General features: G+C 39.8%; 1 protein-coding gene across 20 annotated transcripts in view; it reads left to right on the top strand.

The window, feature by feature from the left end:
- Positions 1-12,580, top strand: part of R3hdm2 (R3H domain containing 2) — a 119,627-nt gene that overhangs the window by 77,930 nt on the left and 29,117 nt on the right. For 14 of the 20 annotated variants that reach the window (XM_074083729.1, XM_074083725.1, XM_074083712.1 and 11 more), the window contains 9 exons: positions 201-242; positions 2,558-2,644; positions 3,250-3,376; positions 4,571-4,649; positions 5,393-5,452; positions 6,186-6,326; positions 6,716-6,824; positions 9,496-9,591; positions 12,494-12,525. In XM_074083729.1, the coding sequence (XP_073939830.1) occupies positions 201-242; positions 2,558-2,644; positions 3,250-3,376; positions 4,571-4,649; positions 5,393-5,452; positions 6,186-6,326; positions 6,716-6,824; positions 9,496-9,591; positions 12,494-12,525 (773 nt within the window). The remainder of the gene's footprint in view (positions 1-200; positions 243-2,557; positions 2,645-3,249; positions 3,377-4,570; positions 4,650-5,392; positions 5,453-6,185; positions 6,327-6,715; positions 6,825-9,495; positions 9,592-12,493; positions 12,526-12,580) is intronic. The other 6 variants (XM_074083731.1, XM_074083728.1, XM_074083724.1 and 3 more) reach the window with 1 other exon arrangement.

Here is a 12,580-nt window from a genome sequence, read left to right as displayed (position 1 = left end):
TGAGTATAGGTGGTCTGGGTCCATTCCATGTCACAGTTGCTGGAGTTAGAATAGGTCAACACCAACAAATGATTTTCATCATAGTTTGGCAGCAGTTGAAATGATTTTTATAATAGTGCTTTTTGTTGTTAGTATGTATTGCTTTTAATTTAAGTGTTGACTTTCCCCACCTTTAATATTTTCCAATCCCCTTCTAACAGAGACGGACATCCAGCCATAGTCATGCCAGGAAAAGAGCCAAGGTGAGAGCCCTTCTCTATTGCTTATTTTCTAGTGTTATTAGTAATAAGTTTTTGAATGTGACTCACAGTCACATGCACACATACACATATTTCCGAATAAAACGTCTGGCTTTGTTTTTCTCCATTATCTATAGTTAGGTCACATTCTTTTTCTGATGCCTGAAAGAATACCCAGCTGGAGCCTTCCACAGAGTCTGAGAGAATTTGGTGCTGAATGTACTGAAATGCCAGTTTCTCTGCTCACCCCTGGCTTCTCTAGAAAATGGCTAGTTGTATAAGTGTTGAAATTCCCCTTTGTGTTCTTTTTTCCCCTCAGGTGGATTTTCTTCTAAGATAAATCCTGCCCCATTAGTAGAAATGACTCATCATTTTTGGATATTCTGAACATACAACCACCTTCTTTTTTTTGTTTTGTTTTGTTTTGATTTTTGAGATAGTTACTCTTATGTAGGCCTTGCTAGTCTGGGACTCATACAGCCCAGGGGCCTTAAACTCATGATCCTCTGACCTTATCCTCCCAAGTGCTGGAATTATGGGTATGAACTACCACACCTGGCTTTTTTTTTTTTTTTTTTTTAATGTTTCACTTTTTACACTGGGGTAGATAAGAGTATTTTCATCTATTCCTTTTGATTCATTTTGTTTTGGGTTTGTGTATGTGTTTGTGACAGAGTCTTGTGGCTCAGGCTGGCCCAGAACTTGGGATCCTCCTGTCTCAGCCTGTAAGAGTGCTGGAATTATAGGCTTGTACCACTATGCCCAGTGGGAAGAGGATTTTATTTTTAATTATTGCTTGATAAAATTAGCACATTACAGATTATTTTAAGAAATTAGGGATGACTATATATGTTAGTATGCAGTAGCTTTTTAATTTATCTGGGGGGCAGTAAAATACTGAAATTTTCTTGCACTCACTGAGAATTGTTACCAGCAGTAATAATTAGGGGTATTACAGTCATTAGAACATCCAGATCATACTCCTCAGAGAGTATGATCCTCCAGAAAATTAATGATAGAATTTGGGAGTAGCTCAGCCAGCTTAGGGCTTCAGTTTGAAGAAAACCAAAAAGTGGGCTGCGTGGTGTGGCTTAAGTGTAAGAGTGCCAGCCTAGCAAGCGTGAGGCTCTGAGTTCAAATTCCAGAACTGCCCCCCCCCCCAAAAAAAAAAAGACAGGCAAGAAATATGATAAATTATCTCTGTCTTATCTCAACATGGCCTAATTAATCTATAGTGATAACCTTGACAATAAAGTTCAGAACAAAAGATATTCACTGCTGTTTTAGGTCCTCCCAAACTTTTTAAGATAAATAAGAGTCATTATCCCCATTTTGCAGATGAGGTAACTTGTGCTGTAGAGACTGAGTACAATTAACAAAAGACATTTAGCAGTTAGTGGCAGAATTAGGCTTGATACTTTTTTCTTCAGAATCTCAAGTTCTTCTCCAGTATTTCCCAGCCCTACACGGAGTACACATAACATGTTTTGTGCTTTTGTGTTCACTTTAAACCTTAATGTTATTGTAAGAACACTCACAAATGTTTATAAGTGATTTCTAATAAGTCATTATACATTTTTTGGCTTTTGGGATCCCTAGGAAAGTAGTGATTTCCATAGTGGATTTCGGATCTTTTGGGATTCCCCATCCAGCAGAAGTAAAGCAAGTGGATTAAGTTTCTATTACATTAAATCCCAAGTGTTATAATGTTTTCTTTGCCTTTCTTTTTACTCATTCCTTAAGATACTTCCTTACATACCCTTCCTATCTCAGGGTTTGTGTCATTTAGCATTTATTGTCTGTCTATCTGTGCTAAGCACTATTTAATGATATATATGTTTACATACTTTATGTCATCTGATTCTCACAGCAGACCTTTAGGATTTTTATCCCAATCTTGCTGGGGAGAAATGGAGACCTAGAAAGGTCAGTCTTATAGCTTATAGTGGAAAATCAGAAGTTGAAGCTAGGACTTCTGGTTCTCAAGTCCAGGGTCTTTCTGTAGTGCTATGCTGATGTGTATTTGCAGTAAACTTTGAAATCTGAAATTGGAACACTGAGCTAGAGAGAGAAGAGGGCTAAGCGAAGTGGTTTTTCTGGACTATCTGTCCAGGTAGTCATTTTGTTTTCACATGTCTGTTGTTGTAAGCAGGAGAATTACCTTTCAAGTGAACCAGGTACTGTCAAGGAGGACTTATTTGGAAAAGCAACAACAACTGTATTTAAAGAGGCAGTAACTAACCAGAGCCAAAGAGGATGTTTTCTAAATGTTCACCAAGGGAATATATATGTGAATTTGTTTTTTTGTTTTTTTTCAGTCTAATTCCAAGCTGAAGTTGGTGCGCAGTCTGGCAGTATGTGAGGAGTCCTCCACCCCCTTTGTTGATGGGCCACTAGAAACCCAGGTAGGTCCTTTATAAGCCTAAGTGTAGCTTTTGAACATGGCAGTTGTTTGGTAAAGTGTAGCGTAACAGTCACAGCATCAGTATCAGGCCTGGAAATCAGGAAGGAAGGTGCTTAAAAATAAAAGCTGTTTCAGTAAGGGAAGGATATGGTGAGAACATGAAGTTTAGGTCTTCTTGTCTCAACCATCCAGGGTAAACAAGGAGATCTCAGGGATGATCCTGTTTCCCTATCCATATCCCTTCCCTCTGGTGGTTAGAATGATTAGCATCCAGTCCTTATAGTGTAACTTGAGCTCTTCATATAGTAGGCTGTGACTGCTGACAAAAAAGACTTGGCCTTTACCCTCTTGGAAGAACAAAACTAAAATAATTTAATTAACAACAGGGCTGGTGGTGTGGCTCAGGCGATAGAGTGCCTGCCTAGCAAGCGTGAGACTGTGTTTAAACCCTAGTACCATCAAAACAAATCAACAACAACAACATAGAGTCTTCTGTAAAATAAAGCTGCTGCCCCAAGGGCTGCCTCCATTGAGATTCTAAGGGAGTCACAGAGAGTTAAAATCCTTTTTCCTCTTTGATTCTGTTCTTCTTTTCCTTTGTTTAAGGATATAATCCAACTGCATATCAGCTGTCCCTCTGACAAGGAGGAAGAAAAGTCTACAAAGGATGTCTCTGAAAAGGAAGAAAAGGACAAAAGCAAGGAAAAGGTTCCAAGGAAGATGCTGTCCAGAGGTGAGGACTTCCCCATCTCTCATCTGACAAATGCCTGGCTGTACTGTGCTATTGTGTTTTATCCTAAACCTGGTACCTGTTGGCTTCACTGACCCATCTACTTATAGTGTCCTTTGACTTAGCTGCTTGGGGAGGTACCTAACTAGGTTAACTCCTTGGCTTCTTTAACCAGCCCTGCCTGCGGGGCTCACATGCCACAGAGCGGTACTCTTGTCTACATTGGCACTACCCAGGGCAGGACAATGTAGTCAATTCTGATTTTATTTGTGCTCTGGAATAAATGGTGGCATGGATAATCATGATAGCAGATTCTCCAAATAACATGTATTTTGGTTTTAGGATGGCTGAATTGATTTTTTAAAGAAGATAATGCAGGTCTACTTTGAAGTTTAAAGCCAAAGGCTTTTGCAAAAAGACATAGTACATAAAAGTGATAATTGATAAGTAAAGGCAACCTTGGGTTTAAAAATAATACTTAACCAGGTATGGTGGTACATACCTGTAATCCCAGCACTCCAGAGGCTGAGGGAAGAGGATCAGGAGTTCAATACTAGCCTGGTATGCATAGTGAATTCCAAGCCAGCATGGGGTACATAGTGAGACCTTGTTTCAAAAAACAAAGAACTATAGGACTGATGGAGTAGCTCAAGTGATAAGAGCACCTGCCTAGTAAGCATGAGGCCCTGAGTTCAAACCCCAGTACCACAAAAAAACAAAAATAAAAAAACTGGGTTGGTGGAGTGGCTCAAGCAGTAGAATGCCCACGTAACAAGCACAAGGTCCTGAGTTCAACTCCAGTTCTGCAAAAAAAAAAAAAAATCAATATTGGCATATTTAATGAGATTCTGGAAAATTTAGCCCAACTGCCCTTATCTGTTATCTGTTTTCCTTAGCTAGAATAAAACCTGCTTTATTTTTATCAAGACATTCAGCAAAAAACTTATATTAATGAAAGGGTAGCATTTCAATATAATACTGATATAACACTATGACCCAGACTCTTCCTTTTGTTGTTGTGGTAGGGACTTTTGCAGGACTGGCAATTAAGATCATTCTAGATTTTATGCTAAAACCCTGAAGTTTGAATCCAGTTTCCTGTTTTTGTTTTTTCTGATTGTAGACTTTTGCTTAGAATTACATACCATGCAAAGCAGTTTAATTTATTTTAACTTTCTTTTGTTGTGGTGATTCTAGACTCCAGCCAAGAATATACGGACTCCACTGGAATTGACCTACATGAATTTCTTGTAAATACACTGAAAAAGAACCCAAGGTAATAACATGATTGCTGTAAGAGGGAAAGGAGACAGGGGCCAACAGCATTCCAAAGGACTAAGCTTCACTGAATTTTCCCATTATTAGAACCTAGGGTGTTCTTCTCCTCAGGAGGATATAGTTTTATATTCTATAAGGGGTTCAGAATACCTCACATTGAGGTTTCTGCTTTTGGAAGAGTTGAGAAAAACTGTGGAAGAAGAATGCCAAGACTGAGCTGGTGGAGTGACTCAACCGGTAAGAGTGCCTGCCTAGCAAGCATGAGGTCCTGATTTCAAACCCCAGTGCTAAAAGAAGAATAAAGAGACAAAGAAATATGAAGACTTAGGAGCTTCCTGATTAGGAAGACCAGATGAAAAAGATAATTGATTTGTACATAAGCTAGATCATAATTGCTTTAAAATTCTATGAATAACCAAATGAAATGTAGAATAGTGATTAGATTTATAAGCATGTAGTATATGTGTATATGAATATGCTGCTGACAGTTAGATTTCTGATATGGATAACTAAGTACATAATTAGGAGAGGTCTGCAAAGTATATACTTGGGTTGTTTTCTTTTGCAGAATACCATAGGATAGGCTAGTGAGGTCAGTAGCCTCTGTGTTATGGTCCATTACTGGAGTTTGGGTCTATCCTTCCCTTCAACTTTTGTAGTGAATAAGTTGTGTTTTCAATCCCTGCTTTCGATGTCTATGGGAGGTCTGTGTTTTGTTTTGTTTTAATCTTTTTTAAACAGGGACAGAATGATGCTGCTAAAATTAGAACAGGAGATTCTGGAATTTATTAATGACAACAAGTAAGTTGCTTATATGAAGTATGCACTTAGAGGTGGGAGGGGACACTGGAAAGAAATTTATGTACAATTTTAGAACATTCCTCTTTCATTTTTCCATAAAAATGAGAGTGAAATAATTACTCCCTGGGGAACAAAAAGAGTTAGGGAGAAGCAATAAGAATGTATTAAAAAGTGTATTGTAAAAACAAGTGAGGTTTTTAAGTTATTGCATAGACTTGAGAAAAAGATTTTCTGTCTTTTCAACAGGCAGGCTTTGCTCCAGGTTTTACTATTCTTAAGTATCTCCCTTTTTCCTTTCTCAAACATCATCCAGGTGGGGTTGTCCAAGGCCTTAAGAATAGTCTAGGGCTGGCAGAGTGACTCAAGTGGTAGAGTACCTGCCTAGCAAGCATGAGGCCCTGAGGTCAAACCCCAATACCACCAAACAAACAAACAAAAACAGTAGTCTTAATGAAGATAGATCAAAGTAATCTGCAAAATACTGAGAGAAACCTTTTTGGTTCCCACTGAGTAAATATCTGTCTTCCTTATAGTATATCTATTGCTAATAAATTCACTTTCAATTTTTGTAAGAAAAATTACAGGGCTGGGGCATAATTCAGGTAGTAGAGCATGAGGCCCTGGATTCAAACCCCAGTAGTAACAAAAATAAGGAGGAAAACAAAAAGAAAAATTATGGCTGGCTGTTATTGCTCTTTGTTTGTTTTACTTTTTCCCCTGGGCTTCTCTTCAGTAACCAGTTCAAGAAGTTCCCTCAGATGACCTCATATCACCGGATGCTATTACACCGGGTAGCTGCCTATTTTGGGATGGACCACAATGTTGATCAAACTGGGAAAGCTGTCATCATCAACAAAACCAGCAATACAAGAATGTAAGGAAGGAAACTTTCCTGGGGTAGCCTGCTGGGATAGAAAAGGAAAGTGTAGGATCAAGATATCTCTTCTAGGGAATGGGATGGAGAGTTTATATTATCATTTCCAACTTTGTGTGAGGTCTTAGAGACAGATTCTAGAGGCACTAATATTTCATGAAGATTGTCCTAGCCTTTCTTCCCCTTCACTAACAGAGTAGTCGTGCTTTGGAGGAAGAGAAGTTACAAATTTCATTAAAACCTTCATGTGATGTGACTTTTGGATGCCTGACTCCATACATTCTCTGAGTAGGAGTTGTGGAATTTAGGAGAATCATAGCAAGGAGGTCTCTTTCCTAACAAAATGGTCTTTTTCTCTAATTCCTTTCACATTTCTTTCAAAATCTCAGCCCTGAGCAGAGATTCTCAGAACATATAAAGGATGAGAAGAATACAGAATTTCAACAGAGATTCATTCTCAAGAGAGACGATGCCAGTATGGACCGAGATGATAACCAGGTGAAGAATGGGAAAGGGTGGGCCTAGAGAGGAGAGACTGCAGTAAGAGAAACTGGGAAGGGAGAAGAATTTTTGTGGGATGGAGAAAGCTCAAAATATTTTAGGATGGAGTTGTCTTTGGCTTAACATTGAGAACTGACTGGTTGTTAAACTGGATGCCACCCTCTTAGCTCCAGACAGACATGGTGCTGATATTTGCTGGGTGATCTCATTTGGGTTAGAACTCCTTGGGTCTGCCACTGACTTCTAACTACGTATCATTTTGGGCAAAGCAAGGTTCCTCCCTGCCCTCAGCCTCGATCAAGCTGATGGTTTCGTTCTTTTTTTTCTTTAATAGTTAGGTATTCCTTTAGGAACCACCAAAAGCTACTTTATCCCACTTCCACTCTTATCCTAGCTCAGGGCTAGCCTTGAATTGGCCAAGTTGTAGTGTAATTTAACCAGATACAAAAATGTCTCTGATCCCTTTCTGCAAACTCCTTAATTTGTTCCCACCTCTCCCCGCCAAGGTGAGTTCATTTGAATTTTGATGTTGGGAACCTTAGGTAGTATCCCCTTTGTGATCCATACCTGGGGAAATAAGAAATGAACAAGCTGTCCTATCCATTTATGGGCCTAGCTATTGCTCTGACCTCTGGCCCACCCTGTATAGACAGTCAGTGATTGTTCGGGGGTTAGTTTTCCTAGCTAAGTAGAGGGTTTAGGTTCAGCCTGCTTCTGCCTGACCTCTAAAGGGGATTAGATTTGGAGAGCATGGTTGGGTATAGCCAACACGAGTCTTGCTGACTAATGATAACTGTAATAATATCTTATCTGCAGAGTCAAAATTAGTTGTCTTGGAATGTTACACTCTTGAGACCAGGACTTTTCTTGCTTGCTGCTTGAATATTAGAGGGTGCCTTTTTGAAAAAAGCGTTATTATCTAATGTGGACAAATACGCTGGGTCTGATTGAAAGCAAAGAAACATACAAAAAGACAAATAAAAAAATTAAAAAAAAAAAAGTAAGAGCCTTTCCATCCTGATGCCCTTCTCTCCATTTTCCCAAAACCCTTTTTCTGTGGGTCAGGAATTACTCAGGCCTAGAAGTACACTGGGGCAAATGAAATCTGTCCCTGTTGTGAACTTTTCATCTCTTAGCTTCAGACTTGATCTGTAATAAGGTGGACTCTGTGCACTTTTTATCTGTGATTTAATAAGAACAGTGCTGCTATTTTATTGAGTGTTTTCCCTGAACTAAGCTGTGCTTTAAACACATTATATACGTTATCTCTTTTAATACTCTCCACAACCCAATGTAGATGGGGTTATTAGCCCCACTTTACACTTAAGAATACTGAGGCAAAGAGATATTAAGTTACTTGCCTGAAGTTACATTACTGAGAGAGGCAGAGCTAGGATTTCTGCCTGACCTCACAGCCCATTATGCTCTTTTTATTCTGTCATTGGTTTACCAGTGCTAGGAACTCATGACAGTGTAGCTCCTTGAGGGTCCTGTGTTGTCTTGGAATGGAATTAGCAGGAGGATAGTTAGTAGGATGTAGGATGTAAAGGATAGTGAGAACTAAATCTAGTCAAAGTGGTGACTCCTGAAGTTGGGCTGCCTTAGGAGACTGGTGAGGATCAGGAACATCAGGCTCCTTAGAGCTTTGTTTGAAGCTTTCAAACCCTCTAGGTTAAAGATCGGAATTGTCAGTGACTTGATGACATTCATTTGACAAGTTCTTCCACAGAGCTCCTTGCTTTTATGAGGGTGCTGTCACACCCTCTGTAGGATAGGGTTCACAAATGGCAGGCCAAGAAAGGGAAAAAAAAAAAAAATGATGGGGAGTTAGGTAGTGGCTACCCAGAAGTGGTGATCTAACCAGGCATCCCTGCTGGTCACCTCACTGCATTTGTCAGAGAACATAAAGTTCTCTATTCTCCATTTTCTTCTTTTCCTTTTCTATCTTCCTCTCCCCTCCCTTCAACTGTTTCTCATTTATCTGTTGCTTTCTCTGCGCATTTCCCCCTATTCTGTTCTTTTTCTTCCTCTTCTCTTTGTGTTGCTCTGTTCTGTTTCTTCTGTATTTCTATAATTTCTCTCCTTGTCCTTCAATTTCTATAATTAAAATGAAGAAAAATGTTTAGGCTTTGAGTTTAGCTTCGCCCTTGGGATTTCATTTCCCAGGCCCTCTTTGGTAAGCCGTGTGTGTCTTGGGTCTTCACGCCATGGCATTAGTGACTAAAGAAGGGATAATGTCAGGTACTAGTTCTGAAAACCTCCTCTACATTCAGCTCTGCCAAACACCTGTTTCTTCTCCCTTTCTAGCTTCCTTTTCTCCCTTACTTAGCCTCAAAAGCAATGTTTATTTTCCCAGAGCTATTTTCTTGATCCTTACTGACTGATTATTATAGGGAAGCAACCTAATCCTTATAAATAGTTGTTATTCTTGATACTCTGGGAGGGTGGGGGAGATGGAGAGTCCTCAACCATCCAGAAAACCTGATCTCCCAAACTGCATGGTCAGATGTACCCAGTAAAGCCTGTCCAGGACTGGAAATTTTATTTCTTTATTTTCCATTTTTTTGATGGCAACTATAAACTTTCCCGGTTTCTCTTCCTTGCTGGTGTGCAGTGAGCTTGCAGTACGAGGAGAACTTAACTAGCTTAATTCTGCTCATCGATCTAGATCAGAGTTCCATTGCAGGATGGAAGGAGGAGCAAGTCAATAGAAGAGAGAGAGGAGGAATATCAAAGGGTCCGAGAGAGAATATTTGCCCGAGAGGTAAGTGTAGCTTCTGAGAGTTGTCAGCCCATAGCTTTTAGCTCTTAATCTTTGGAACTGTGAATGGAATGAACCCTCCATAAATGTTGTTGGGTTTTTTGTTTGTTTCTTTTTTAAAAAAAAAAAAACCAACATCAGTCAGTCCCAGATTTGACCTCTAAAATTAAATATGGCTTTTTTGGGAAGCTGCAGGTTTTTATTTTAATATATTCTGCTACATGGTATACAAAAAGAACCAAAACTTGGAGTGGCTGAATTTGGTAAATATATGACTAGACAAAATAGAAATGGTTCCAGCAGGGCTGATGAAAGGGCCCTGAGTCTTGCCTGTCAAACCCTCCTCCCACTTACCCTCTTAGATTCCCACTATCCATTCTAGGCATCTTTGCTTCTAAATAGAAGACTTGGTGTCCTCACAGGCTCTACATGCATCTTATTTGACCAGCTTTGTTTTTAGGATATGTTGGTGTTTGTTAGAGTGCTGTTCTGACGTCTGTCCTCTGCAACTCCACATTCCACATGCCTAGAGTACCCCAGTTCCCTCCAGTTCACACCTGAACAGGAAGTCTTTTTCCTATATTTCTTACTTGCTTTCAGAAGAGGAATGGCTCCTTGGCCCAGAAGTCAACATCAATCAATTTAGGCAAATTTGTTCTTAAGAACTGTGGACCGTATCAAATATATTTGTTTCTCCTATATCTGGTTGCCTTTGCCAACCAGTAGTTGTATGTCAGAAATTCAAGAAATAGTATGGGTAGTCATGAGATAAAAGAGTTCCAGAAAGTGTAGGCTCCAGATAGCAGAACATCTTACAGTCTATTAGCAATAAAGGAAGTTTTAAATCAATATACTTAGATGGACACTACTCTCCTCCCATTCCCCCACTCTCTATTCTCTCACTGAGACCCCCTACAAAATTATGTTTGTGTGTGTGAGTGTGTGTGTGTGTGTGTGTGTGTGTGTGTATGTATCTATCTTTCCATCATCACCTCACTCAGAAAAATATTGTTTCCAACTAAAAACTGAACTCCTATGTACTTGTTGTTCCATAGTCTCAAGAGAGCCAAGTGCTTCTAGGGATCTTCTGGGGACTGATAACATGACAAGCCTTCTTGCCTAAGTCCAAGGAGAAGGAATCTTCTTTTATAGATGTCCATTCTGAGTCAGAAAAGTACATCCTCCAAATTATCTCACCATAGCTAAAAGGGGGTTCTCTACCTTTACCTGCAAACCAGTTGGGTGGAATGAGAGGAGAGATGTCATTTGTACATGGTTGTGGTCATTGATGACCTAAAGTGTAGATAGAACAGGTTGGTGGGTAATAGCAAATACTTCTGTAGTGCTTACTGTTTTTTTAGTCACTGTTCTCAGTACTTTATGTAAGTTAACTCATGTAATCCTCACACCAGGCCTGTAAAGTAGGTTATATTATTTCCTTCATTTTGTAAATGAGAAACTGAGGTACAAAGAGGCTGTCACCACTAACATCACATTGCTAGTTAGCAAAAGAGCTGGTGTTTGAATTCAGGCAGTCTGGCTCTGAAGTCCATGTTCTTAACCCCCAATTTAAACTACCTCTTGATAGCTTGTTCTCTCTGTTCAGATTGTGAAGTCTTAGTGACAGCATAACCTAGCTGATTATCTGTGTACGCTCCTCTGCTTCACTGACACATGGAAAACGACTGCCCTCCCCATGTCTGCCCTTAGCAAAGCCACAGATGATCAGAAAGCCTAGGCAGCTTATAATAGGGTTTGGGAACTAGTTATCAACAACAGTGGAATATAGCTACCTACAGCCATAACAAAGGCAAAGTTAGCTCTTCTCTCCTTTTTCCTCCTGATTTCTAGTCTCTCAAGCCTCTACTAAAATATATATTCTTTGTTAAATCCTTGAGGATTTATAAATCACTGTCATTTCAGCACTTCCTAGCTCTTGTTGTGGTAGAGGGCTCAAGAATATCAGAAGGTCTAGAAAAGGAAAAATGGCCAAAACTCAACATCTTCCAAATATCCCATGTGAAGAGGAGCCAGGACAGTCAGAAGGAGTGGTTAAGGGTGGAGTTGTAGGTTTGGGGAGTGGAGTGGGGATAGGAGGCAGACCAAAGAGAAAGGGAAGTGGCAAGAAGGGTGTTTGGATGGAAATGCTGCTGCTGCAGCCTTCTCTGAAGACTGAGCTGTGTATTGGGAAAGCTGCTCAATGTATGCTCTGCTTTTTGCAGCGCACACTCCGCTCAGCAGCTAGACACTCATTGTACCTTTTTCTGAGGCTTTGGGAGTCTACTATAATGCTCACTTCACTCATCTCAGTGACTTTGTCAGAAAATGATCCCCAGTGGGACTACTTCAGGTTTTTAATTTTATCATTTTTTTTCTAGGCTCTGAAAAGTACCTGCTTCCCTAATATCCCACCCTCCTTGGGTCTTAGGTCACAATGTCTTTCATTTGCCAGTGTAGAGGATAGAAAGAGAATAGTAATTGAGGGTGATTTCCAAAAGTTGAAGTTTCTTTCTCATGTCTCCCTTTCCCCTTCATTTGAACACACCCTTCAGGATCAAGCACATCGTTATTATGCTAAGCTTACTCCTAAAGCAATGAATTTAGAGCTAAAAAGGAAATAATTAGGTTAATAATTTTCCTTTTCCTCCTTTCCATACTCCTTTATCAATCTTGATTTTAAACTCTGTGGGAAGGCTAAAAATGCCAAATATTCTTCCCCATTAAAGGTGAGAAGTCAGATTGGGTATGTGGGTATGGGTCATCCTGTCCCTGCTCCCTCTCTCCCTGTTGGTGGGGTGAGCTTTGGTTTGAGGACCTTGGGTATTCATAGCATCATGGACATCCTTTTCGGTTATGCCATGCTGTTTTCTTATAAGTTATTTTCCGTTTTCTCCCCCTCACCTAGACTGGCCAGAACGGATATCTAAATGACATCAGGTTAGTACCACTTAGCATGTTCCCTGCTTCTCATTGAGCTTTGTCAGTGAGGTTA

This window comes from Castor canadensis, chromosome 8, assembly GCF_047511655.1.
Source record: "Castor canadensis chromosome 8, mCasCan1.hap1v2, whole genome shotgun sequence".
In the NCBI taxonomy this organism is placed as follows: Eukaryota; Metazoa; Chordata; class Mammalia; order Rodentia; family Castoridae; genus Castor; species Castor canadensis.
This window is presented reverse-complemented; position numbering and strand designations above follow the sequence as displayed.